Source organism: Tenrec ecaudatus, chromosome 8, assembly GCF_050624435.1.
Source record: "Tenrec ecaudatus isolate mTenEca1 chromosome 8, mTenEca1.hap1, whole genome shotgun sequence".
Taxonomy (NCBI): Eukaryota; Metazoa; Chordata; class Mammalia; order Afrosoricida; family Tenrecidae; genus Tenrec; species Tenrec ecaudatus.
In genome coordinates this window covers 96317438-96344287 of record NC_134537.1, presented here as the reverse complement: position 1 = coordinate 96344287, position 26850 = coordinate 96317438, and the positions used below count along the sequence as shown (strand labels likewise).

At 42.4% G+C, this 26850-nt stretch overlaps 2 protein-coding genes across 3 annotated transcripts in view; one reads left to right on the top strand and one right to left on the bottom strand.

Annotated features, from left to right (window-relative positions):
- Nucleotides 1-19799, bottom strand: part of KAT6A (lysine acetyltransferase 6A) — a 133506-nt gene extending 113707 nt beyond the window's left edge. For both annotated transcript variants that reach the window (XM_075556614.1, XM_075556615.1), the window contains exons 1-2: nucleotides 19673-19799; nucleotides 16155-17077 (exon numbers count right to left, since the gene is read on the bottom strand). In XM_075556614.1, the coding sequence (XP_075412729.1) occupies nucleotides 16155-16754 (600 nt within the window). In that variant the 5' untranslated portion in view covers nucleotides 16755-17077; nucleotides 19673-19799. The remainder of the gene's footprint in view (nucleotides 1-16154; nucleotides 17078-19672) is intronic.
- Nucleotides 7733-7888, top strand: LOC142454423 (large ribosomal subunit protein eL39-like). The gene has a single exon (XM_075555742.1). The coding sequence runs from the start codon at nucleotides 7733-7735 to the stop codon at nucleotides 7886-7888; it is 156 nt and encodes a 51-aa protein (XP_075411857.1).
- Nucleotides 19800-26850: the final 7051 nt, after the last annotated feature.

The following is a 26850-nucleotide window of genomic DNA, read 5'->3' as shown; positions in this document are numbered from 1 at the left end:
ATGCATTACATTAGCAGGAGTTGGGCACCAATGGGAATCACCTAGGGAGTTTCTTCCAAACTATTTACCAGATGAGACCTCACTGCGATTCAAGCGCAGGTGCAGTGAAGTGAGAGTCACAAGAAGAAAGGTCAGAGACACAGGCAGTTCGTTCGTTCAGAGAGAAAGCTAGAATGAATTTAGATTTTCAGAAGCAGTGTCCTGGACCCAAGGGGTCGTCATGAGAGTGGGTATAACATGTATTGTTTCATCTCTTTGTTGAAATTCCAGTAATTAGGGAGAAAGTATCTCCTTACTCGCCTCCACTGCCTCAGCTAGTTCCCAAAAAGATGTTGGTCCTAAGCATCAGAACAGTGACTGACTGACTGACTACACATTAGATTCATAAGGAGACTGTCAACATTTTTTTTAAAGAAAACACTGAAACTTGGATCCCACTACTAGATAATTTGATTGATTGTTTATGCTTTAATGCTCCTCGAGTGGTTCAAAAGTGGCTTTAAGTTTAGAGTCAAGAATCATTGCTTTACAAAGAATAGGCTTGACTGGGGCCTGGAGCTGAATTCACCCATGGCTCACTTTCAGCTTTACAACAGATCAGCCTATAAGGTGAACAATTAGCCAAACAAAATCAAAAGGGAAGCATTTGCCCAGGGATAAAGCTCAAAAAGCAGAAAAGAACAGGAAATAGTGAAAAGAATGGAAAAAGTACTTTTACATTATGAGAATTTCAGTTAGGGTCCCTGAAGGGGTGAAACTGCACCTGTGGGTTTCTGAGATTGCTGGGGGTTTCATACTGCTGACCTTGCAGTTAACAACCCAACGTGAACCCCCTACTGCAATCAAAGTTCTCTAATCGTCAATATGTTCCATTTTAATCTGCCATAGTGCAAGCTCAGCAGGGCTATATGTGGAAAGGAGAGATTAGAAGTAACTAACACTAAATCCTCCAAATGCACCCTAATGGGCGCTTTCAAAATACCATGTTCACCTGATTAAAAATGTACATTTTGCTAACCTATCAGGAAAAGGCATTGATACAGTTGTTTGTTTGTTTGGTTGGTTGGTTTTGGGGGGTACAATAACAGCATCACACTGAACTCATTAGTAATAATTTTCTGGAAGTTCTGTCACAGGCTCTTGAGAACTCATCCATTAAATGCTTCAATGTAGCCAATGACTGAGAAAAAAGACAAGCCTGCACATTTTAACCAGGAAGAATTGAAAGCCAATTTCATAGCAGCAGCTCACTTCACAAATCCCGGGAGTCGGGGAGGGGGTTGGGGAAGAGCAGGCTATATAGTATAAAGCATGCCTCCAAATCTAAAACCAAAACCCACTGACATTGATGCTTTTCAACTCACAGAGCAGGACAGAATAGAACTGTCCCAGAATGCTCTTTAGAAGCAAGGGTGCCAAGACTTGTCTTATTTACTTGGAACATCTTAGCTGCAGAAGGCCAGTCTCTGGAAAAGTAGCGAGTCTGAGGCTGCAACAGTGAGGTCAACCCTAACTATTGTGAAGATGGTGCAGGACTGAGGAGTGCTTTCTTCTACTGTACATATGATCACTGCAAGCCAGAACCAACTCAAGAGCATGAAGCAACCTGGGTTTTCTGAGTGTAAATCTTTACAGAAGCGAGTTGCACATCTTTCTCCCACTGAACAGCTGGTGGGATTATGGTTAGCAGTCAAGTGCTTTAGCCACACTCCAAAAAACACACCCACATACATGTAATCCATCTCTTTTGCTAACTGCAAAGTTGGCAGTTTGAAACCACCAGCCACTCCACAAGAGAAAGACGGGGCTGTCTACTCCTGTAAAGAGTTAAAAGTCTCAGAAAAGTCATAGGGTCAATTCTACCCTGTCCTACAGGGTCACTATGAGTTGAATTGACTCAAAAGCAGTGAGGGTCCTTTATAACAGGTAAAAGGGCAGAAGAATCTTCTGTCTTCGTTGACACATACAAAGACTTAGCAACCAGATTTTCTTTCGGCATCAATTATTTTCTCCTTAAACAAGTTTTATCAGTAATTTAAATTAACCCAATTTTTTCATAAATAACTATCCCTTTCTTTGCCACTATTCTACTCTATTTACTAAATTTGATGATAAAATAAAAATAATGCACCAATGAAATATCAAAGATAATCTAGTCTGCTTCTGCTGCCATTCCTTATAAATTTGTTTAGTGGTTATATTACAAATCTGTCTCCTCCCCCAAATTTAGATACTGCATTCACAAGTGCTAGCCTGAACACTCCTGATCCATCCATAAGTAATGCCTTTGGTAAGAATGACTACATTAATGTATACAAAGTCTTTCTACTAAGTCTTAAGAATTTTTAAATTATAACAATATTCAAAGTCACTCAGAGGCCATCTTCTTCAAAACTATTTAAAGTCAAACTTAACTGTAAGTGGACTTTTTGAAAAGTCTTAAGCCTTTGAGTTGGCTCCTATTCATAGTAATCCTGTAAAACATTAAAACTATACTTGGGGGTTCGAGCTGTAACTCCTTACCGGATAGAGAGCCCAGTTTTTTTCCCAAGAAGCAGCTGGTGGGTTAGAACTGCAGATTTTGAAGTCAGCAGTCCATCTCAAACCAATTCCCCCACCAAGGCCCCTTTTTTAAATTTAGGGAGTACTTTTCCCCCATTAGGAAAGGCAGGGGAAGCTTCCTGCGTCCTCTAATTGGGCCAGACAAAAAGCAGCCTTCTTCCCAAAGCTGCTGTAACTAGCATGACTGTATAGCCATTTCAAATAAGCAAATTTACTATTTGTGATTTACAAAATCACAGATATTCTCGTTATAGTAATTGATTCTATAGTTTCCATTAAGGAAGTAAATTCTAACTACATTATATACTCATTGCTCTCAAACTTAAGCAGTATTGTGGAATAATGAAAAAAGCACAGACTCGAAAAAAGACCTGACCACTTCTCCGAGATTCATTAACTTATACTTATGGTGTAGCAGTGCACAAAGCACTACAATCTCTTTAGTCCCCAGTTTCCCCGTCTGTGAAATGAGAGGAGAATCACTGGGATTCACGATCGCTACTGTCTCGGGTTCTACAGAATAGATGTTTCTATTATTTTTTTCCTAAAATATGTATCTCTCTATATTCTGAAAGTGTCAATATAATGTCATATAAAACATACCTCAATCAACACTACTGACAGATCTTTTTGTTGCTGTTGTTTAAACTGCTGGCAGTTAAAAACTATTTTAACCTAGAACAGCATCCTGCACATGTAAATTTATGCTACTATAATCTACACTTAATTTCAAACCATAACAAGTAGCGCTGTGCTATGAACCGTTTCTTCACCTGTTCCCTAATAAAGTTGAAAGTAATCTTTGGACTTGAATTTCAGTTATGTACCGTGTTGATGAAAGCCATCTGTTAGGAACAGCCTTCATTTTTCTGGGAACCAGCTCCAGAGTGAACTCAAATCCTGCCCCAGCTGAGACAAAGCAGAAAGGTGAAGCCACTACCTAGTCCTCTAACCGTGAACTCTCAATCCCTGAGTATCCAATTGGTAAACAATTTTACCAGGATGACGCTCTTAATATTCCTATGCTTCACATGCACTTGTTTCTTTTTTAAATAAAATAAATCACAGCTTATCATCTTAAAGAACTTTTCAGTTACCAACAACAAAAAATTTTTTTAATCTACCTGTACCAGCAAACTTGATACCTGGATTCAATTCTCTCACATTTAACTAAGAACCAAGTCATTAAAAATTTTTTTTAATTATTTCAGGAAAGTTTAAAAGATGTGTATTTTTTAAATAATTTCTTAAATTCTCTTAGTTTATGTAACAGAATGAACCTTAAAAAAACTATGGATTTTAGTTAATAACATAAAAATTTGTAAACTTTTTAAGAGGCTAATAGGAGAAAAAATTTGTATAAACCTGAACAATTTCTACCAACCTAAAATGGCTCTAAAAATGAAAAGTTAAAAACAAAACTCCCTATTTTTAAATGGAAAAAAGATGTCAATGAAATTCTTACAACTTCAAGAAAACTTTATTTCTACATAACATGTAACCCCAAACTGAGTCATAGTAACCTTCCCAGAGTAGACCTGCCTCTGGGATTCTGAGGCTATAAATCTTTACAAGAGTAGATTGTTCTGGAATAGCTGGTGGTTTGGAACTGCAGGTTTTGTGGTTAGTAGCCCAACTCAAGAAATAAGGCCCGTATGTCCCAGGTGAACTAAACAGAAGCCATGGGTAAGGAAAAACTCTACATACGACACAATTTATTGTATGATTCCTTAAGTTTGTTTCTATTTGGATTTTTACGAGAAGCCATCATGAAAACTTTTGTGATTAAAAATTATTATACAAATACTACAAAACGCCTATAAAATTTAACCCTGAGGAATTCTTTTGGAATGTGGTAATAAATTACATACAAAAGCACTTAGAACACCCAAGCAAGACCATCAGTTAAACGCCATTGCTGGTGACTCACAGCAATCCCATGAGTCGAAGCACATCACAGTAGCCCTTAACAAGTGTTGGCTATGAATAGATTTCAATAAGCAACTGCTTACATTCCTTCAGTCTACTGATACAGGGCACATTACACAAAGAAATCAGGATGGTTAGAGCCTCTAAATCTCTACCCTTGAAGAGACTTTTGGTATGATACCGTCATTAATTTCTTCCCTTTACTTCACCAATTTGTTAAGATGGTAACCCACAAAAGAGTACCATGTAGGTTAACTGAAGCTTAAGAAAGTTTTCAGCTATGTGTGTTGGTTAGGTAAAGTTTGATTTGCAATGGCTCAAATATACGTTGCTTTGGACCATAAACTTCCCAAACAAACCTGGCCTACTGCCCATTTTCCAATATTTCTCAGGGGCTCCCTCAAAATTCACTGCTCACCAGTCAATGCTGACTCACAGTGATCCTACATACAGGAGAGAGTAGAACTGCTCCTGTGGGCTTCTGAGGCTGACTCCACAGGATTAGAAATCCTCATCTTTCTCCTAAGGAGCAGCTGGGGGTTTTAAACTGTGGAACTTGAGGTTAGTACCCTTTTTTTGTGCTATAGTCCACAATCCAGCATATATGGATATATGCTTTTTCAGCCTCCCCTCCTCCCGCTTTGGATCATTCTGGTTCCCCCTGGGAGGGGGCATAGTACTGCCCACTTTGGGAAACACTGCTTTAGAAGGAGAGAGGGAGAGGGGGGGGAAGCAGCGCTTCAAGTTTTCAAGTGTCAAGGTCTGAAAATTAACAAAAAGAACTGCCAATGGGCTAACTAAAAAAAAATAAGTTGTATCTGTATCATTTACCATATATAAATGCTGCATTATAAATATATCTCTGTCTGGGTTATTTTTAAATCTCTGGGGCTTTTTATATGAAAAAGGCTGCTTGAGATAAGGTTAATTCCTAATCACAAAAACCATCTACTTCAATTACTTGTTTAGTAACAAATTTTTATTTCTAGCCAGCTTCTCCTCAGTGCCCAGCACATTTGGGGTTACCTCCAAATTGTATGAGCACAAGTATGAATATAAGACTTCAAAAGGAGTCAAGTCAGGGCTGAGGTGGATGCCTGACGATTTCCCATAGAAATTCTCATAAAATTGCCCTTGTTTGATTTGAGGAATGAGTAAGAGCAATGTCATGATGGAAAGGGACTCTGATAAAGCTTTCCCAGGTGTTTTTCTGCTAAAGCGGTAGCTACCCTACTCAGAACTTTCTCATAAGCAGATGTCATCACTCTTTGGCCCTCCAGAAAAAACGTTGCCAGGATGGCGAGTCCACTTTTGCTTTGCCTGACCACTTCCATCTCTTGGTGGCTGTTGCTTTTTGGTACTTTGTTTCCAGGGTTGTATTAGTAAAGTCCTATCTTATCTTGTTACAATTCCTTGAAGAAATGCTTCAGGATCTTGATCCCCTTTGTTCAAATTTTCCATTGAAAGCTGTACTCTTGTCGACAACTGATCTGGGAGTAATGGTTTTGGCACTCATAAAGCTGAAATTCTGCACAACTTTAATTTTCCAGTCAGAATTGTATAAACTGAAACAACTGAGATGCCTATGGTACTGGGTATATTTTCTGCTGCGAATTGTGGTTCTCTTCAATTAGAACAAAAACACGGTTTTTTCTTCCCAAATTGATGTGAATGGTCTACCATTATGGATTTCATCTTCAACACTGTCTAGTCCCTTCTTAAAGCAAATTACATATCTATAAACTGCTGATTTCTTTGCGGTATTGTCATCACACACTTTTTGTAAAGCATCAATGATGTCACTATTCTTCCACCCAAGCGTCACCATAAATTTGATGTTTGTTCTTGCTTCAATTTTAGAATTCTCTTGACTGAGGCTAGTTCAAGATTATTGAATGCAAAAAAAGTTCTTATATCTATCATAATTTTTTTCATAATATGCATTTCCCATGAACTTTGGAAGCCTTCTCATGTATACGAGGAGGCTTGAAAAAAGTTTGTGGAAACATCCCTTGACTTTTTAATTCCATTTTTTCAAACTTTTTTTCCCACCTTTTATTGTGGATTAAGTGAAAGTTTACAGAGCAGATCATTACTTTTACATTCCACAATTTACATAGATTTGTTTCAACTCAATAATTACAATTCCTCAATATAATGTAACTTATCCTACCCATCTTGTTTCTTTTTTCATTCTTCCTTCTTTCCTAACCCACTGAACATTCGTCCACAGGTAAATGGTACCCATGTGATCTTAAATGGTTGTTCATTCTAAGGAAGAGGTAAGTCCAGTTCCACATTGGAAGGGTAACTAAGGGTCAGTATCTTGGGAGTCCCTCCTATCTCATCCTACCAATAAGACTTGTATCTTTTATTATTTTGAGTTTTGTTCCACAATTTTCTCCCACTCTACCTAGGATCTTCCACTGTGATCCTTTTTAGAGTAGTTAGCAGTGGTAGTCAAGTACCACCTCCTTCTGGTCTCCAGCTTGTGGAGGTTGCCATTTGAAATCCACAAACTTTTTGAAGTCCCCTCATGCACATACCATCAAGGCAGTTCTAACTCAGTGACACCACACACAACAGAACTAAATGCTGCCCAGACCTGTGGCATCCTCACAGCCACTGCTGCTTCAGCCTCCCACTATGGGTACTGTGTCAGCTCATCTCATTGAGAGCTTTTCACTGGCCCTACTCTACCAAGCATGATGTCCTTTTCCAAATACGGTTTTCTCCTGAAAGCACGTCCAAAGTAGATGAGACCAGCTCTCACCCTCCTTGCCTCCAAGAAACATTCTGGCTATGCTTCTTCCAAAACAGAACTGTTCCTTTTTCTGGCACCAACACCATTTAAATGCATCGATTCTTTCTCAATCTCTCTTACCCACTGTCCAGATTTTACATGCACACGAACAGCTTAGTCCTCAAAATAGATTTGCTTTTAACCCTTTAAAGAAGTCTTCGCCGATCTGACAAATGCAATCAAATTTTCGAGTTCTTGACTGATTCCATGTGCATTGATTGTGGATGCAAGTAAAATTCAATCCTTAACAACTTCAATCTTTTCTTTTTTATCATGCCACTGCAGGCGCCCTGACGGAGTCACAGTGGTTCCACACTGAGCTGCAGACCGAAATGTCAGCAGATCTAAACTACCAGCTGCTCCTCAGGAGAAAGACTGGGCTTTCGACTCCCATAGAGTTAGGGGAGTAACTCTTTTTGGTGGTTTTCCATCTTCACAATGTCATCTCTTAAGACTTTGAGGATCAAGAAATTCCTGGCCAAGAAACAAAAGCAGAATAGGCCCTTTCCCCAATGGATTCTAATGCAAACTGGTAATAAGATCAGGTACAATTCCAAGAGAAGACACTGGAGAAGAACCAAGCTGGGTTTGTAAGGAGCCCCTGAGGGCTGGCACTCAGGGCCACATTTACCCAGGCTCACAGGCAGTGTCATGCTGAGTTTTAAACTTTGCCTCCATCTGATCAACTGAACTTGTATTGGCAAATATCTGGTTTCTTCCTCGGTTTTTATGCTTCCACATTGAGTGTTTAATAATAATGTAATGCCATTGGTTTGGGTGGGGTGGGGGGGTAGGTGGAGTTACAGACTCTGAAACCCACGGACTGCTCTACCCTGTCCTTTGGGCACCGTGAGGTGGATGAGCAGACTCCACCCGAGGCAGTGAGTTTGGACTGGTGAGTTTACACTGCACCGCTGCCTTTGATATTCATCAAGTAGCTCAAGTCCTCCTCAGCTGTCAGCAAGTAGTGCCATCTGCATATCAGTTGTTAATGAGTCTCCCTCCAAACTTGATAAGTGTGTTTTTCTTCTTGAAGTCCAGTTTCTCAAAGTAGATGCTTGCCATACAGACTGAAAGTATCTGAGGGAGTACCCGGGGAAAAAGGAGCATGAACACATACACACAAGCTAGGCATTTAATTTTTTTTTTTTTACAAAACAACCTTAGCACCTTCAAAGTACTCTCCATTACACTTAATACATTTGTCAAATCTGTGATTCCATTCTTGGAAACATTTTTCAAACTCATCTGTTTGGATGGCTGACAGCACCTCCCTCATTTTTTTCTTCACCTCTTCTACATTGGCAAACTGCTGTCCTTTCATGTCCCCTCTTCATTTGTGGAAACAAAAAAGAAGATGCATGGAGCGTGATCAGGTGAGTAAGGTACATGAGGCAAGAGAGGCATGCTGTTTTTGCCAAAGACTGACACACTGGGATGGCTGCATGAGTGCACTGTGGTGGTGGCAAAGCCAGTCCCCATCTGCCACAAATCAGGCCTTTTTGATTGCACACTATTACATAATCTTTTCAGAATCTAAGCCTGATTAACAGTCTGACCTAGTGAAAGGAACTCCAAAGGCACTAGGAGTCAGCATGTTCATCTGATGGAGAAGTTCCTAGCTGGCCAGAATGAGATTTGTCATCAATAGACATTTCATCTTTTTAGAAACAAGAAAACCACTTAGTTTTTCCCAGTGCTGTCCTAAGTTGTGTTCAACATCACAACAGTTTCTGCAGCATTTTTCCCCAAGCAGAAAACAAAATTTCACAGCTGCACACTGTTCTCTTAAATCAGATGTGTGTGGGTCTCTCTCTCTCTCTCTCTCTCTCTCTCTCTCTCTCTCTCTCTCTCTCTCTCACACACACACACACACACACACACACACACACGAGATTCAAGCGAAACTGCTTTTATGAAAAAATTCACTGTGACCAGAGAGACCCTCCCAGTGAGGCCACTGGATGTACTAACTCAGAGCGAGATGCCTAATGCTCACCTAGCAGGGAAAAAATGTGGCCTCGCTTGGGAGGAAAGGATGTGCACTAAGACAGGTTCACTCAGCCCAACACAATGCCAGTTTTGGAGGGGCACCCCTCGTATGGTGAAAGGACACAATTCTGATACATACCTTACCCACCAAGGCTCCTCTATTACTATTCTCACTTGTTACCCATAAAAGTTTTTAAAGAAACACATTTCTAAGGAGAAAGCTGCACTTACGCCACCTATCCTCCTTTTCCCTCTTATAGCAACTTTTTGTTCCACATGAAAGCACAACCAATCCCCAAAGTGCAAACCAGAAAAATTCATGACAATTGAAAACTATTTTACAGAAAAAAGATAAAACAAAATAGTATGTAGGCTAAACTTACCTCTCCTTTTTAAAATAAGCCTCAGGTGTGCAAACTAGAGTATTCATAAATCTTACCTCCCGAAACACTATCACTTGCATAAAGTCAGCTTTAGATGGAATTCATTCCATGAGAACCAAAACTTTTTAAATATCAACTCACTGCCATCCAGTAGATTCTGACTCACAGTGATCTTACAAGGCAGGCTATAACTGTCCCTGTGGGTTTCTTTATGAAAGTAAAAAGGCTCGAGGGGTTTAGGAGGAGATGGGTTAATTAGGGTGTGAGGTAGTATCGATGAAGAACACAGCTTTCCCCCAGATCCTGGATACTTCCTCCCCCCAACTACCATGATCCGAATTCTACCTTGCAGGGCTGGATAGGACAGAGGCTGTACACTGGTACATATGAGGGCTGGAGGTACAGGGAATCCAAGGTGGATGATACCTTCAGGACCAAGGGTGTGAGGGACGATGCTGGGAGAGTGAAGGGTGAGTGGGTTGGAAAGGGGGAACTGATTACAAGGATCCACATGTGACCTCTTCCCTGGGAGAGGAACAGCAGAGAAGGGGGGAAGGGAGACTCCGGATAGGGCAAGATATGACAAAATAATGATGTATAAATTACCAAGGGCACATGAGGGAGGGGGGAACGGGGAGGGAGGGGAAAAAAAAGAGGACCTGATGCAAGGGGCTTAAGTGGAGAGCAAATGCCTTGAGAATGATTGGGACAGGGAATGTATGGACGTGCTTTATACAATTGATGTATGTATATGTATGGATGGTGATAAGAGTTGTATGAGCCCCTAATAAAATGTAAAAAAGAAAAAAATGATTAGGGCAAAGACTGTACAGATGTGCTTTATACAATTGATGTATGTATATGTATGAACTGTGAAAAGAATTTTATGAGCCCCAATAAATTGTTAAAAAAAAAAAAAAAGAAAGTAAAAAGGCTCATATTTCTCCTGTGGATCAACTGGTGTTTTCAAACTTCTGACCTTGAGGATCGCAGATGTAACCAACATGCCACCAAGGCTTTCCTTCATTCCATGAAAGGAATCAAAAAAGGGCACATAAACTGTGTGTGTGTGTGTGTGTGTGTGTGTGTGTAGGGGTGGGGGTCCTTTCTTACTGTATGATGTTAACACAGGCAGTGTCCACAAGTCTTTCCTGGAGTGTAACAATGCACATTATATATAACATTATATATTCTCAAGACAGTAGTGGTTATAAAGCCTCTGGTGTCAAACCACCCAATTTCAAACCCAAGCTCTGCCACCTGTTAGCTCTGTGATTTGGGCAAGAGTTTTGAAATTTGGGGCCCTAGTAGGTTACACACTGGGCTGCTACTACCACAGGTCAGCAGTTCAAAACCACCAGCCACTCCGCATGAGATGAAGCTTTCAACTTCCAAAAAGAGTTAGTCACGGAAATCCACAGGGGCAGTTCTAACCTGTCCAATAGTCACGATGAGTTGCAATTAACTTGATGGCAGGGCTTTTAGTTTTGTATCAGTGTACATAAAAGAGTTGTAAGTGGAACCCTGGTGGTGTAGTGAGTTACATGTTGGCAGAAGTCAAAGTCAACAGTTTTAAACCACAAGCCAATCCGCAAGAGATTATGAAGTTTCCTACTTTTGTAAAAAGTTACAATCTCAGAGGACCACAGGGCTCTGAGTCAGAATTGCCTCTGCTAGTTGAGTTTTTGGTTTGGTTTTGTGTTCTTCAGTATGAGAATTCAACAAGTGAATATCTCTTCAGTGGATATGTAAATTAAGGTTTGGTACATAATGAAAGCGCCTGTTAAATAAAGCACAATAAGCTACCACCCACTGCCCCCCAAGCACTGAGAAACTCCTTTATAACATCCATCAATCTTTTAAAACACACAATCCAAGATTCTCTTACTACTTATCAAGGAAACAGCACACAAAAATTCAAATATCTTTGCAAAAACGGCTCTTGAAACTATCTCTAAACAGCTAACCTCCCAGAAAAGATCAAAAGCCACTAATTAAACTGCTAAAAATCTAACATGTAGTTCCTCCCCAAAGTTTAAATTAACATTGTCCATTTTTTAAATTAGAATTGATATGGAAAAAGTCAAGAGAAACTTGCTCAGGTCACTCCATACTGTCCTGGAATTCCATCTTTCACCTCACATTTGGCCCCTGCCAATAGATAAAATAGCATTACAAAAAGATAACGCCATTTCTGTTCCAAACGGACTGCCTCCTGGATCACAATAGGTACTCAGTAACTAGTTACTGAATTAATTGATGTAAAGTGAAGCTAGTTCTGTCAACACCTTCCTTTCTCCATCACTGTCTAATAAACTCTGGATTTGATGCAGGGGGCGGGGGGACAGGGGGGTATGAGGGGTGTGTGACATGAGACATCTAGGTACATTTGAATTATGAGGCTGACAAAGAATAATGAAAATACCATGGACTATCAAAAGAGCAAACAAATATCTTAGAAGTATGGCCAGAATGCTCCTTAGAGGCAAGGATGGTGAGACTTCATCTCATGTACTTTGGGCATGTGTTAATGAGACATCAGTCCCTGGTGAAGGACATCACGGGTGCAAATGTAGAGGGGCAACAAAAAGTGAGTTGGACAGAAGCTACAACAATGAGCTCAAACATAATTGTAAGAATGGTGCAGGAGCAGGCATTTCATTGAACTGTACATAAATAAGGTTAGTCTGAATTGGGACCAACTAGCCTGCACCTAACAACAGCAATTAATAGACGGTTGCTAACAGCAAATCTACCAATTCTACATGGGAATTGATTGAATAGTTTACAAGGAGAACCCAAACAAACCAAACCTAACACTACTGAGTCGATTCCAACTCATCCAACTCAAAGTCAATGAGTCAATTCTGGTGGGCTCACACTGCTAACTTTACAGTTAGCAGCCCCCCAATGGGTAACCACATACCACCAGGGCTCCTTTCCACCTCACAGCTACTCTACATAGGGTTTCCAAAGTTACAAATATTCACAGGAGCAGACAGTCTCACCTTTCTCTCTTGGAGAGAGGATGAGTTTGAACCACTATCCTTCAAGTGAACAGTACAATGCTACCAGGGTTCCTTAGCTTGAAGGATAGGAAGGAAAGCATACAAAACACAATAAAATGCGCACACACAGAAGAAAGCTGAAGGTGCCCGGCTATCAAAAGATATGCTGTCTGGGGTCTTAAAGGCTTGAAGACAAACAACCGGCCATCTAGATGAGAAGCAACAGAGCCCACATGGAAGCACACCAGCCTATGTGATTAAGAGGTGTCGATGGGACCAGGTATCAAAGACCCAAAACAAAAAATCATAGTCATGTAAATGAGGGGGAGGGCAGAATGGAGACTCAAAGCCCATCTGTAGTCAATTGGACATCCCCTTTCAGAAGGGTCACAAGGAAGAGATGAGCCAGCCAGGGTGCAATATAGCAATGACAAAACACACAACTTTCCTCTAGGTCTTTAATGCTTCCTCCTCCCCGGCCCCCAATTCTACCTTACACATCTGGCTAGACCAGAGCATGTACACTGGTACAGACAAAGACCTTCAAACATAGAGATTCCAGGGCAGAAAAACCCCTCAGAGTAGCCATACCGGGAGTGTAAGGGGAAGATGGGGGGAGTAAGAGCGAACTGGTCACAACGATCAACATATAACCCCCTCCCAGGGGGACGAAGAACAGAAAAGTGGGTGAAGAAAAACAGTATAAGACATGAAAAAAATAATAATTTATAAATTATCAAGGATTCATGAGGAAGGGGGCGGGGTGAGGAGCTGATACCAAGGGCTCAAGAAGAAATTACTTTGAAAATGATGATGACATCATATGTACAAATGTGTTTTACACAATGGATATATGTATGAATGTAAGACCCCCAATAAAATTATTTGGGGGGGGGGGCACACACATATAAAATGTTCAGAAAGGAACTAGCTCCTCACCCTAGGATGATGAATGTGTCAGCTTTTCATTTCTTTGGGCAAAGTCACCCAAGGAAGTTTACTACTTAAAATAAGACTCCAGATCTCATTAACTCTAATATCATGGAAATTATCAGAACACATTAAGAAAGTTTCCCCGAAGAAACACAATTTTCCCAACTGTACAGTTGAAATTTAGTTGCCTGAGGTAACTTAAATAGCACATATCAACCCTCACACATTACAACTGTGCAACCAAAAAAGTATTTTAACTAAAGCAAACAAGTAGGTCTCTACTGAATTAAATTATTAATGTGAAGGTGCAATGCAATGGCCTCAGCGAAGGTTCTCAATCAGCTGCAAAATAAAACTTTGTCGGATGAGATGATTCTCCACCTCCCTTTCAGAAGATCCCAGGATTCTAGTACTGAAATGTGCTCTACCCTGTCCTATGTTGTGCACATTTTCAGATATACGCACACTGGTATTTTAATAATCAATATTTCAAAAATAAAAACACCTAATTCAAGGAAAAGCTTCACAGAAGTCAAGACCCAAGACATTCCAAAAAAAACTTACAATAACCAATTCATAAGCCTAGTACTGAATTCATCTAAATATAAATTCATGTTGTCAGCAAGCAAGTAACCTTGTTAGACCATTTAATAACAGGTGTAGGAATTAAATGATTACATTTTATTTTTAACGTCAGATATGAGATCAACAAGCTATTCTTAAGGTTAAGAATTCATATAGCACTGAACTATAGAATACGCTATAGGTCCCCACTTGAAACTTTGTCTTAATGATCAAATGATGTAAACCCAGATCATGACTACGATTCTCTATCCAATCATAAATAACACTAGCAGAACCAGCTTAAAGGTAATATTTTTTAAAGTTTCTAACTCAAAGAGAATGTTTTTTATTTTTACAGAAAAAAAACTGAACTTTAAAACACTCCATCACAGAAAACTACTGTTGATTTCCAATTGATTTAGACAAACCCAATAGGTAATCAATAACTTGGTAGGTTGTTAATAATTTTGTGGGTTGTTAACAAGAGCAATAAATTGAGATTAAATCTCCACTACTTTTAAGCACAGTATTAACTTCAGTCCTCTTCCTGTAGGAATAGCTTCCAAAGTCTTATGCAAAATGAACAAATTGTCTTATTAATATTTATTAGCAAAACCCACTAGCATTGGCCCATAGTGACTATAAAGGACTGGGCAAAGCTTTCATATTGCGTTTCCCGGGCTCTAAATCTTAATGGAAGCAGATTGCAACCTATTTCTCCCAAGGAGCAGCGGATGGCCGCCAATCTTTTGGCTGGCGGCCACGTGCTTTAAAAACCACAGCACCAACAACCCTTGTTTAATGTGAACTAAATTGTACAGTAAGGAGCCCTGGTGGCACAGTGGGTTAAGTGTTAGACTGCTAACTGGTAGGTCAGTGATTGAAGAAATATGTGGGAGTCAGCTTCAGTGAAGATTTGCAGTCTTAGAAACCCAATGGGGCAGGTTTACTTTGTCCTACAGGATCACTATGAGTCGAAATCAACTTGCCAGCAGTAGGTTTAAAGTGTACAATAATTTAAAAGAACTTCCCACTCTTTACAGAAACTACAATTCAGAGCACACGTATTTGGAGCTACGACACCAGGTTAATGTGAAAACAAACCACTAACAAAATTCTCATCTCCTAAAATCTAAAGACCAGAATTTACAATTAAGACATATTCTCAAATTAAGACATATTACAAAATTGCATCAGAATACATGAGGGAAAGCAAGCTTTTACTATCTGTACATAACTCCCAAATCTCCAGAATTTATTAATCAATACAGGATCCATGCTAACTACAAACCAAACAAACTCACTGCCATTAAGTCAATTCTGATTCATAATGACCCTACAGGACAGACTAGAACTGCTCCTGTGGGATTCCGAAGCAATCGATCTTTACAGGTACAGAAAGCCTCTTTCTCCCGAGGAGCAGCTGTTGGGTTTGAACCACATACCTTGTTAAATAGCAGGCTAACACATAAACCACAAAGTCACAAGGGCTCCCTTGTTAAAAATAGTTAACACTTAGGGCTTCATTAGCTACAAACATAGACTACAGAGAGAAAAAAATAAGAATGGCTAAGTTTACTTGGCCACTGCTATTAATCAGGAGAACCAGTCTCATTCTGGTATTTTGGTCCATCTAAACAAAAGGGGAAAACAGCAAATCAAACACAATTCAAGTCTCCACCGTGTGTGGCTGCTCATTAACTTCTAGCACTGAGGTATTCTACATGCCTTTACTTAAAAGTTTTCAAGATGTGTTCCTTTCTAATTCTAAACGCTGGTCTTTTAGCTAAAGCCCAACACTTTGAATCACAAGTAAGAAATCTCTCAAAGCATCAGAAACAATCACCATTTAGAAACAACAAAAAACAAGCCTGGTCATTCCAAAAGGTCCCAAGCACAAACCAAGAACTTCCCAAGAACGGAACAGGAAGCCTCCTACATCACCAGACTTAGGGAATCAGATCCACAGACCAGGCTTACCTTATCTTTTTCATGTGGAAGGAGTGACACGGGAGGTAAACAAGAGAGAGACTCACAACTCTCTTTCCCATCCACACTGGCTGCTTTAGCATTGAGCCGATAAAGAGGTCCATCTTTAAGGAGTCTGCCATGGCCAATGGCCCGTTTGATAGCCAATCGGAACTGCTGGTGAAAGCCAGAGGCAGCACTGCCTCCAAATAATGCAGACACATCCTTCTGACCTTTCAGAAAACGTTCAATGCTTTTCAAAGTTGAGCCGCCAGACTCTGCCAAGCTCTCAACTGCACGCTTGATCAGTTTATTCCAATCCACATTTTGTTTGTTATCCAATTTCCCATGGTTTCGAGGTTTAGGAAGTGCTATTCGCCCAGGATTATCGGGATCTTTGTAGGAATTGAGTCCTTTATTAGAGACTTTTAAAATGGTCCCATCTTTAACACTCAACTCCAATTGCTCTAAAACAGTTTTCCGATCCAAGCCATGGGATGAAGATACTGCATTGCATATCCTTTCCTCTGAAGGACGCTGTTTCTGCTTCTTCACTTTTTTGATGGCCTCTAAAATCCACTCCGTGTACAGCGGGTTAGCGAGTTTTACCATGGTGAAGGATTCCGTATATCCATAGAGTCGCTATCCCTTATCCTGATGCTGAGTAAGTTTCACACCATGGAAAACAAGATTCTCGGAGGCTGGGAACCAGTTAACCATAGCATACAAGTTTTCTGGCCTGTGTCTTTCCTCCTTTCACGAAATAGAATGCTTTTCGATTTTACTTTCGAAACCAAAGCAACATGTTTTTTAAAATGTCTTCACACTTCCCAACAAATTTCTTTATAGCACCAAGCATGGGTCTCTTCAAAAAGTTATAAGAACTCAAGAACATCTCATCCCAGCTTCACATTTGAAAAATGTGCATCTTATGCCTGAAAAAGAATTAAAACAAGGTCAGTTTTCTCTCAAGACTGACTGGAAACAGACTACAACTGAAATATCATCCTATTCTTCTAAACCAAGTTAGTAAGTGACAAGTGTTCCAGTAAGCCCCAGGAGAAGTTTTAAGATGTCTTTTATTAACACTCCAAAACAAGCAGGTACGTAAACCATTAAACCATTAGAGTTAAGTAGAAAGGAGTTTTTAAAAGCACATCAGAAAACAATGGGGAAACAAGATGCAAAGTTCTAAGAATGACCTCAGGCTACAACTAACCAGAAGCCTCCTGCACCCAGCAATCTCCTCTCACCAGTCTATGAATTGCAACTCCTCCTAAACATCTTTCCCATGGAAGTTAACTATTCAGCACTTCCACAAGTAACTGGAGCAGTAGGAAATATTCTGCAATGAAAGTAACAATAAGTCTATCTTTCAAAATTCTAGACTGGATAAAAACTGTAAAACAGGAAGGCAATCATTGAGAAATGTTCAACTAGTTTACATATTCAAAGAAGTAACATTTACACAAACCAAACTCATATTTTAAGTACAGTATTACTTTAGACATTCCAAGTGAAAAAAAAACTGAAAATAGCCAAGTGTGAAAAAGTGCTTAAAGAATTTTAAAGTAATCCAATTTCATCCCAATTTTAAGAACTGCATATTTACAATTTCCCTCAACCCAAACTAGGATTCTAATATTCATTTAGTGAAAAGGAGTAACAACTCTCACTATTTACAATCTACAGATACAGAAACTGGAAGTGAGAAAGACTCACGGTCCATGCAATAAAATACACTTTTCTTAAATGAACCTAAAAACTTACATATGAGTTGTTCCTGGATCTAAGAAGGAATCAGATCTCAAAAAGATACGAATTCAAGATTTCTGGACTGCCTTCCTGTGTCGAACATCGATACATGAAACATAAACAAGTGCTGTTTCTCTAGTATCAAAGTGAATCTTCTTTCCCACATTAGCAGATACAAACCAGAAAGGAAGGGGGTGGGGGAGTGGGGGGGGGCGGGGGAGAAAGACCCTCACCAAAACTACGGAATTCTGAATCTAGTAACTTCTTTGCCCCCCAAAAACCTTAACTTTTAACTTTTAGAATTTCCCCCACCCCAATAACTTCTGCCCTTCTTCTTGGGGTGCATTTCCATTGCAACGTACACAGTATCAGAAAACTGACTTCCAGGTAACTTCTTAAAGAGTGTCAATACATTCCAAAGAGTATCGTGACCTCGGATATAGGAAAGAAAAGGCTGAAGCCAATACTCAAACCTGAGCCAAGAAGGCAGTTTAAAATGAGCTGAGACGAAGGCCCCCGGGAGAGCGGCAGCGCGCGCGGGTGAGGGTCCCCGGAGCGCGGAAATCACAGCCCCGCGCTAAGAAGCTCAGCAGGTAGACGTGAACGTGAAACTCCACGGGCAGTTTACGGCTGGAGTTGGGAGCAGCTGGGAACGTTCTACCTGAGTAGACTCGCAGGTACAAAGAATGAATGACAGTTCAGTCCTGGTCCCTCCGGACACGCTTTCCCTCGGTTCCCAAGCCTTCGGAAACTCCAGAGCCCGGCGAGCTGAAGCTACACCCTCGCAAAGCGCCCAAGCAGCGGGGGAGACCACGCACCTCTGCTAGCGACCGCCACCCCGCTGCTCCCCCCTCCCCAGCCCCGAACACAGCGTCGCGCGCTCTCTTTAAAGAGGCAGAAACTTTAAAAACTTGAGACGGCACCACCCTGCCGTTTGCCAATGGGTTGCGGCGCCGTTCCGTTCCAGGAGGACACAACTCGAGGAATAAGTTAACAATGCCATCACGTGCAAGAGGGGAGCGCAAGGCTCTCTCCCACTCGCCGCTCCCCCGAACCCGAAACTCCAGCGAGGCGGCGTGCGGGGCTCGCGGGCTGCTCCCCGAGCCTGACAGGTCGCGCGGCGCCCGTCCCGACCGGCCGAAGGTTGACAGGCGGCCCGCCGCCTCCCCTCCCAGCGCCCGGGCTGACAGCCCGACAGACACAACACCACACGTGCTGCCTCCTCCGCACCACAACACCCGCCAGCCTGTCACCCCCACTCGCCGCCCTCGCCGCGCTCCGGCTCCGCGCTCCCGGCCCGAGCCCCGAGTGAGCGCCGCCCGCGAGCGCGGGCAGAAGGGGCCGCGCCGCGGGCGGCCGGCGGCCGGGCGCAGGTGGGGCCGGGGCGGTGGGCGCGTCCCCGAGGGAGAGCGGACTCCCCGGCACAGCTCAGCCCGAGGCTCCGCGGCCTGGGCCGTCCGCCGCCCGCCCACCCGCCGGCTCCCCCCGGGCTGGGCCCGGCCGGCGGGCGGCGGGAGCCGCGGGCCAGCGGGCGCGGGACGGTCCCGCGGCGCGCGGGCCCCGGGGGCGGGGGGAGCCGGGCGCCGGCTCGGCGCGAGGGGGCGGCCGCGGCGCCCCAGCCCGAGGCCTGGCGCAGAGCAGCGGGAGGCGGCGCAGGCCGCGGCGGGGCCTGCAGCGGCCCGCCGACCCCGTGGGGTGGTGGAGCGGGCTCCGGAGCGGCTCGGGCTCGGGCTGGGCGGCCGAGGGCGGCCGGGGGCAGCCCCTGGGCTACTTACCGGGGGAGAAGAGAGCCGGGATCCCGGGGCACGGGGCCGGACCGCGGAGATGCCCCAAACTGACACGGCCGCCATCTTGGAGACAGTGAGCTCCGGCCGGGGGGAGGGGAGGCGTGGCGGCGGAACAGCCGCGGGGGGAGGGGAAGTGTCGCGAGGGAACGGCTGCCTGGGGGAGGGAGCAGGAACAGCCTGGGAGGAGGCGAGGGGGAGGGGGAGGGAAGGGGCGCGCGGGAGGGGGGCGGCCGGGGAGCGGGAAGAGCTGGGCCCGGAGCCGGGAAAGGCCGGAGGGCGGGGCGGGGCAGGAGGGAAGAGCCGGCCTGGCGGGTCACGTGGGGCCGGTACAAAAGGCCAAAGCCAAAGTGGGAGGAGGACTCGGTGGGGCCGGAGGCCAGCAACTGGGGGCTCCTGCTTGCCTTTCTCACGCGTTCAGGTCAAGCGCAGGCGACGGAGAAGGGCACGGTGGATTCCCATTGCACAGCCCGGGAAACTGAGAGCAGGGGCACGGGTGGATGGCTTCATAGAGCACGGAAATCCGGTAGCCAGGCGGAATCGGGACTCTTGGTGGCGGCTGTGTTTACACTTAGCGCGCGCGCACATACGCACACCCCACTTGTATGCCCTCGCCCACTTCCACAGCGACTCTCCCGGAACCCGAAGCCGGGGGGAGGGGAGGGAAATGAGGAAGTTGCCTCCCTTCATCGTTCCATTTCAGCTCACCCCAGACATCTCCCCCCTACTGGAAGGAAGGCGAGGCGAAGAGCAGGGGAAAAGGAGGGAAAGAGCAGAAACTTAGACACCCTTTCACCACGACGACTTCATTGCACCCTCCCACGGCAACTGTGAGTTGTTAGACCTTCGTAGGGCCATTTTTGTAGGCAACACCGCAGCCTCTGGCCTCGCCTGCTCACAGGCACACGGTACCTGGCACTCACCTGAGTTGGGAGCCTAGGTCTGCCATATGCCGAAGTCGAGTCTATCTGTGCCCGTTGCAGAATTACTTCTGTCTGTATTTGTGCCTGAACCACGAACCAGCACTTTTTATAGCAAGGCTGCCCTTCACGACTACGTGTGCCAGTGTTTCTTTGTCTTGTCTCTCGTGTAGACTTAAGCTCCTGGAGACAGAGACTGAGTCCTACACCACCAGCCCCCTCCATTCACTGGGCAGGCAGTAAATGACAAATGAAAAATATCGTAAAGGCTTAACAATTTCGTGTGGAAATGTATTCCTGCTAGTTAGGCCTCTAGCTGTTCTATGCCGCCCCTTGAGGTGGTCAACATTTCATTTGCTCTCCTCCTTACCTTGAGAAGACCACCCTCAGACTCTTGCTGCCTAACTTCCATGGTTCCTTAACTTAAGTAGTATTGACCATTTGCCCTATTCAGTCGTCAGTGGATGTGTGAGTCTCATCTATCTTGAAAGAACGTAATTAGTGTTCTTCTAGGATGCCTCTTTGTATCTCTAAGGCCTTGTATACTGTTGTAAGTCTTAGGGGCTTTGTGGGGGGGGGGAGTTGCTAAGGAATGAACAACCTCTAAGAAAGAGATGAAATAGTCACCCCACTTCAAGCCCTGCCTTGTTGAGTACCCCAACCCATTTCCTATCTGTAGCCTTTCTTCACTTTGATCATCAGCCTTATTATTCCACAGAAGAGACTGTCCCGTCATTTTCAGATGAGGGTCCAGCCAACACAACACTCTGACATTGGCACTGACAACATAGCATGGTGGTATGAGGTTTACTGAGTCACAACACTTTACCCCCTGCTTCCAAATACCATGCCCAAATGTGGGGAGCGGTATTTGAAGGTACAGGAGAGTCTGCTAGAAAAGAGAAGTCCTATCCTAGAGCAGAATAGTGTTTTAGAAAAAATCAGTGGTGGAGCTCTTTGTAATGGAAAAGCATGCAGGTAGGGGGTGGGGGGGAGATACATTTTATTTTAGAAGGAAAAAATGTTTTTATTTCCCAGAGAGGGCAGATAAAGTCATATTAATTTAAGAAGAAAAACAAACCAAAAATGTGTTCTTCATGTAAAAACTATATGAGGTTTTCAGAAGAGAAATAATTCAGAGATGAGTTGTGTGTGCTCTTGGATAATTTGGAAGAAAACGCCATCGCTCTCCTTCTAAAAGTTTAAGTACACAGAAGCAAGATTTTAAATACAATTTGCAACAACAAAGCACAGTTTAGTTTTTCAAACAGCTTCCTCGGTAGTCTTTGCCTTATATTTGCATAACTAAATAACACATTCAGGGGGCTTCTCTGTGTAAAAGGTTTGCTACAGAAACAGATTAAAGTCCTCATCTTCTGCAAGTCAGAAAACAATTTGCAACTCTGAAAAGAGAGTTTTCTTAGCTCAGCCTTAACTTAGAAGTCATCCCTGCTGTGCAGGTAGCTAAAGCTTACTTTCTCCTTCCGCAATTTGCTCTAGGAACAACTTCCTTCTCAGCTGCAGCTGCTAACTTTGCTGTGGGCATTGTGGTAGATCCGTACAGGAGCATATAAAATCATCTTTCCCGGAGCAGCTGGTCAATACGACTGTTGGCTTTTCATAGCCCACTGTTCCACCAGAGCTCCTGTACAGAAAACAGCTCCGCTTATATTGGAAAGTTTCTCTGTCCTGGTTTCAATGGGAAGTCCTTAGCCCACTTATAGTTAATATAATTATTACTATATTTGTATTTATGCCTCTCATCTTACTATTTGTTTTCTACATCGCCATTTATTCATTGTTCTCTTATTCCGTGCCTCTTTTGCCTATCAGTACATAGTACATTTTGTTATATTTTATGCAGCAAATTAACATGTTATTATGAATCATAACAAAATGATAATGATGTCTCTAAAATGAACCAGGGACATACATAAACCATAGATATATGGATGGATTTTGGGTTTGCACTTAATTCTAGCCCCAATCTAATAACAGTTAGTTCTTCTTTTTTTTTTTAAACATTTTATTAGTGGCTCATACAACTCTTATCACAATCCATACATATACATACATCAGTTGTATAAAGCACATCTGTACATTCTTTGCCCTCATCATTTTCAAAGCATTTGCTCTCCACTTAAGCTCTTTGCATCAGGTACTCTTTTTTTCCCCTCCCTCCCCACTCCCCTCTCCCTCATGAGCCCTTGATAATTTACAAATTATTATTTTGTCATATCTTGCCCTGTACGGCGTCTCCCTTCACCCTCCCTGGGGGACGGACAACAGTTAGTTCTTAAGACATGGCCATGCTTGATGCTCAACTTCATGAAGAGATCACTGAAGATACAGTGGCTATAGCAAAGTATGGTGAGGAAACTAGATGGTGCCTGGCTGTCAGAAAGAATCGCACCTGGGGTCTTGGAGGCTTGTCTTCAAACAATTAGCCTATCTAAGTGAGGTGTCAGCTAAGTCCACATGGAAAAAGCACACCAGCCTGTGCGATCCAAGGATTATAAATTAAAAAGTCCTAATCCTAAAGAGGAGTGATATCAGCTTAAATTCTGAACACCTGGTTTGCAGAAGGCTATGAATGACTGAAAGCCCAGAATCCATTTGCAGGGTCCCACATAGATTAAGCCTCCAGAAAATCCCCGAGAACCTCCTCCAGGGACGCAAATAGCCTATTATCAGACAGAGAGTCTTGGCAGATACAAGCCGACTAAAATGTTATATCTTATCATTGGATCTCCCTTTTGACCCATTTTAAAGTTATTTCAGTTAAATAAAAACATGAAGGTAGAACTACACATGGACTAAGCCTCCAGTGAATGCTCTCTTACCACAGACCCAGGCTGTGAACAGCCTTGCTGACATGCGGGTGCATTGGAAAGTAGCTGATTGGAGACAGTTGGGTTAACCTTTAACACCTTATCATTTGATCTCCCTGTTGACTCATTTTATATTTATTCTAGTTTTTAATATTTTCTACTTTCTTTTCAATTGAGGTTTTTCTATGCTGCAATTTGTTAATGGTTTTTGTGATTATTGATTTGTTTTGTGTTTTCCTGTGTGTGAAATCCAGGACAGGTAAATCTATAGAGGCAGTAACTGGATTAATGGTTTCTTGGGGGTATGGCAGGAGATATTTGGGGGGAAATGGAGGATGAATAGCAATAAGTACAAGAAAGAAGAAAATGTGCTAAAATGAATTGCGAAAATTGTATAACTCTTTTTAATGTAATTGAAATACTGAAGTATATGTGAATTGTATGCCAATAAAACTTTTAAAACAAACTTGCTATTTTGACATTTCCAATTCAGTGACATTAATTGCTTTTCTTTTTTTAAATCATTTTATTGGGAGCTCCTACAAATATCATATAATTCCATCGTTCAATCACATTAAGCAAAATTGTACAATTGCTACCACAACCCGTTTCAAAACATTTATGCTGTTCAACCATTACAAGTACTTATTTCCAAATAAAAGCCTAGTGTCTCCCTAAGCAGTGAGCTCTACCACTCTCCCTCCATACTTCCTCTCCATAGCAACCCCTAATAAACTTTGACCTCTATGCAGTCACCTATTCTAGATATTTTTCTTCAGTAGCATCATGATTTTTGTCCTATTGTGACCAACCTAATCATTCAACAAAATATTTCCAATTGTTAAAAAAAAAAAAGATTCATTGATGTAACCCAAAATAAAGTAAGGAATGTCTGTAGTTTACTAAAAGAACAACATAGAATTCTGTGTTAGTCTGGGTACTTTGGTGAAACAAATCCACAGAGACTCGTGTATAAGAGAGAGTTTTATATATAGGTTAAGTGAGCATCAAGAAAACATCCCAACAAAAAAAATAAAGAAAACATCCCAACCCAGTGCTGCCCAAGCCCACAAGTCCAACATTAACCCATTGACCCCATATGTCCAACACCAATCCACAGAGTCCTCCTCCATCTCACAAAACAGACGCAATGATGCCGACTGCAAGAGGAAAGCCGAGTCAGTGAATGTGTAAGCATCTCTGCACAGGCAGGGGTCTCCAGACAGCTGCTCCAGCACCTAGGGCTGCATCGGGGTAGGTCCATGTGGCTTTTCCTTGGGGATGTCTTGCAGGAAGTCAGCCTTGCCAGCTGAAGAAGGGAACTGGCTAAGGCAGCTGCACCCTGGTCCGACCATTAAAAGCAAGAGACCCGAGAACTAGAGAGGCAAGGCTCAGCGAGCCATTTATCCCTCCGCCCTTCAATTAACCCCACGTGTATATCGGCCAGCTTGGCACAATAAACTAACTCAAATTCTATCATCCACAAAAATACCTTTCAAAAATAGAGGCAAAATAGACCTTTGCCAGAAAAAGAAGCTAATACAGAATGGATGAGCAAATGTTGATACATTCATCCACACACGCCGTCGAGTTCATTCTGATTCCTGTTGTTCCACTGCGTTAGTTCCCACTCACATCAACCTGTGTACAACAGAATGAAGCACTGCCCGGTCCTAGGCTAGCCTCACACTTGTCCTTAGATTTGAGCCACTGCAGCAGCCACTATGTCGATCTATCTTTTCGAGGGCCTTCCTCTATATTGCTGCCCCTCTACTTTAGCAAGCCTGGTGTCCTCCAGGGACTGGTATCTCCTGACCACATGTGTAAAGTACAGGAGAAGAAGTCTCACCATGCGTGCTTCTAAGGAGCACTCTGGCCTTGCTTCTTCAAGACTGATTTTTGTTGTTCATTTGGCGGGCCGTGGTACTTCAGTATTCTTGGCCAGCTCCATTATCAAACGCTTGGGTTCTTCTGCAGCTTTCCTCATTCGGTGCTCAACTTCCGCATGCATACCAGGCAATTGAGAACACCATGTGTTGAGTCGGGTGCACCGAAGTCATCAAAGTGCCATCTTTGCTTGAGACACTTTCAAGAAGTCTTGTGCAACAGATTTACCAAGGCAATGCGTCATTTGATCTGGACTGCTGCTTCAGTTCTAATTGAATGTGTATCCAAGCAAAACAAAATCCTTAACTTCAACCTTTTCTCTGTTTATCATAATGTTACCGATTGGTCCAGTTGTGAGAATTTGTTTTGCTTTACATTGAGTTGTCATCCATACTGAAGGCTGCGATCCTTGATGTTCATCAGCAGGTGCTTCAAGTCCTCCTCCCTTTCAGCAAGCAAGGTTGTGTTATCTGCATATAGCAAGTTGGTAATAAGTATTCCTCCAATCCTGATGCCACATTCTTAATAATCTAGCTTCTCTGATGATTTGCTCAGCATGCAGATTGAATAAGTACGGTGAGAGGATACAACCCTGACGCACACCTTTTCTGATTTTGAACTATACAGTATGCCCTTGTTGTGCTTACACAACTCCCTCTTAATCCATGTACAAGTTCCACAGGTCCACGATGAAGTGTTCTGGAATTCCCATTCTTCTCAAGGCTATCCATAGTTTGTTATGATCCACAGAGTAGAATGTCTTGACATAGTAAATAAATATATTTAAATATAAACAAATTCTATATGTAAATAAGTTATATACTCATATAAGCCGAGTTTTTCAGCACATTTAAAATTTTTAATTCATCTAATATTAAAGTTTTATTGACACATATGTACATGTTGTACAATTCAATAGTTCAAACTAGCAAGAAGAGTTATACAATCATTCATACAATCAATTTTAGAACAGTTTCTTCTTTGTACTCATTGTGATTAGATCCTCATTTCCCCCCAACCTCCCCGCCATGCCCCCAAGAAACCATTGATCCAGTTACTGTCTCTATAGATTTATGTATCCTGGATTTAATATACAGGAGAACACACACACAACTAACAATAATAGCAAAGTAAAACAGAAAAAACTCAATAAAAATAAAGTCAAAAATATTAAAAATAACGAATTTAAGATGGGCCAGAAAGGAGATCAAATGATGAGGTGTTAAATTTTAACCTAAGTACGTGTGCCGTAATCTACTTGCCAGAGTTTAATCTGTACAAGTCAACAATTAAAGTATTGCGGTTTGGAGCCAGCTTGTATAATTTCTTGTTCTCAGCTGTGTTTTAAATTCCATACCATTGGATGCATTAATGACACAATCAATAGAATTACAGTAGATCCCTGGACCTCGATGGGAATCCATTCTAGAAGGATCGTCGATTTGCGATGCAGTCGAGTTCCAAATCAATTTTCCCCATAAGAAGTAACTGAAAACGGATTCATCTGTTCTCTACCACCTAAATTTTTACC

Bases quoted from the DNA above. Each gene is read 5' to 3' on its own strand.
- LOC142454423 (XM_075555742.1), top strand. From the start codon at position 7,733: ATGTCATCTCTTAAGACTTTGAGGATCAAGAAATTCCTGGCCAAGAAA.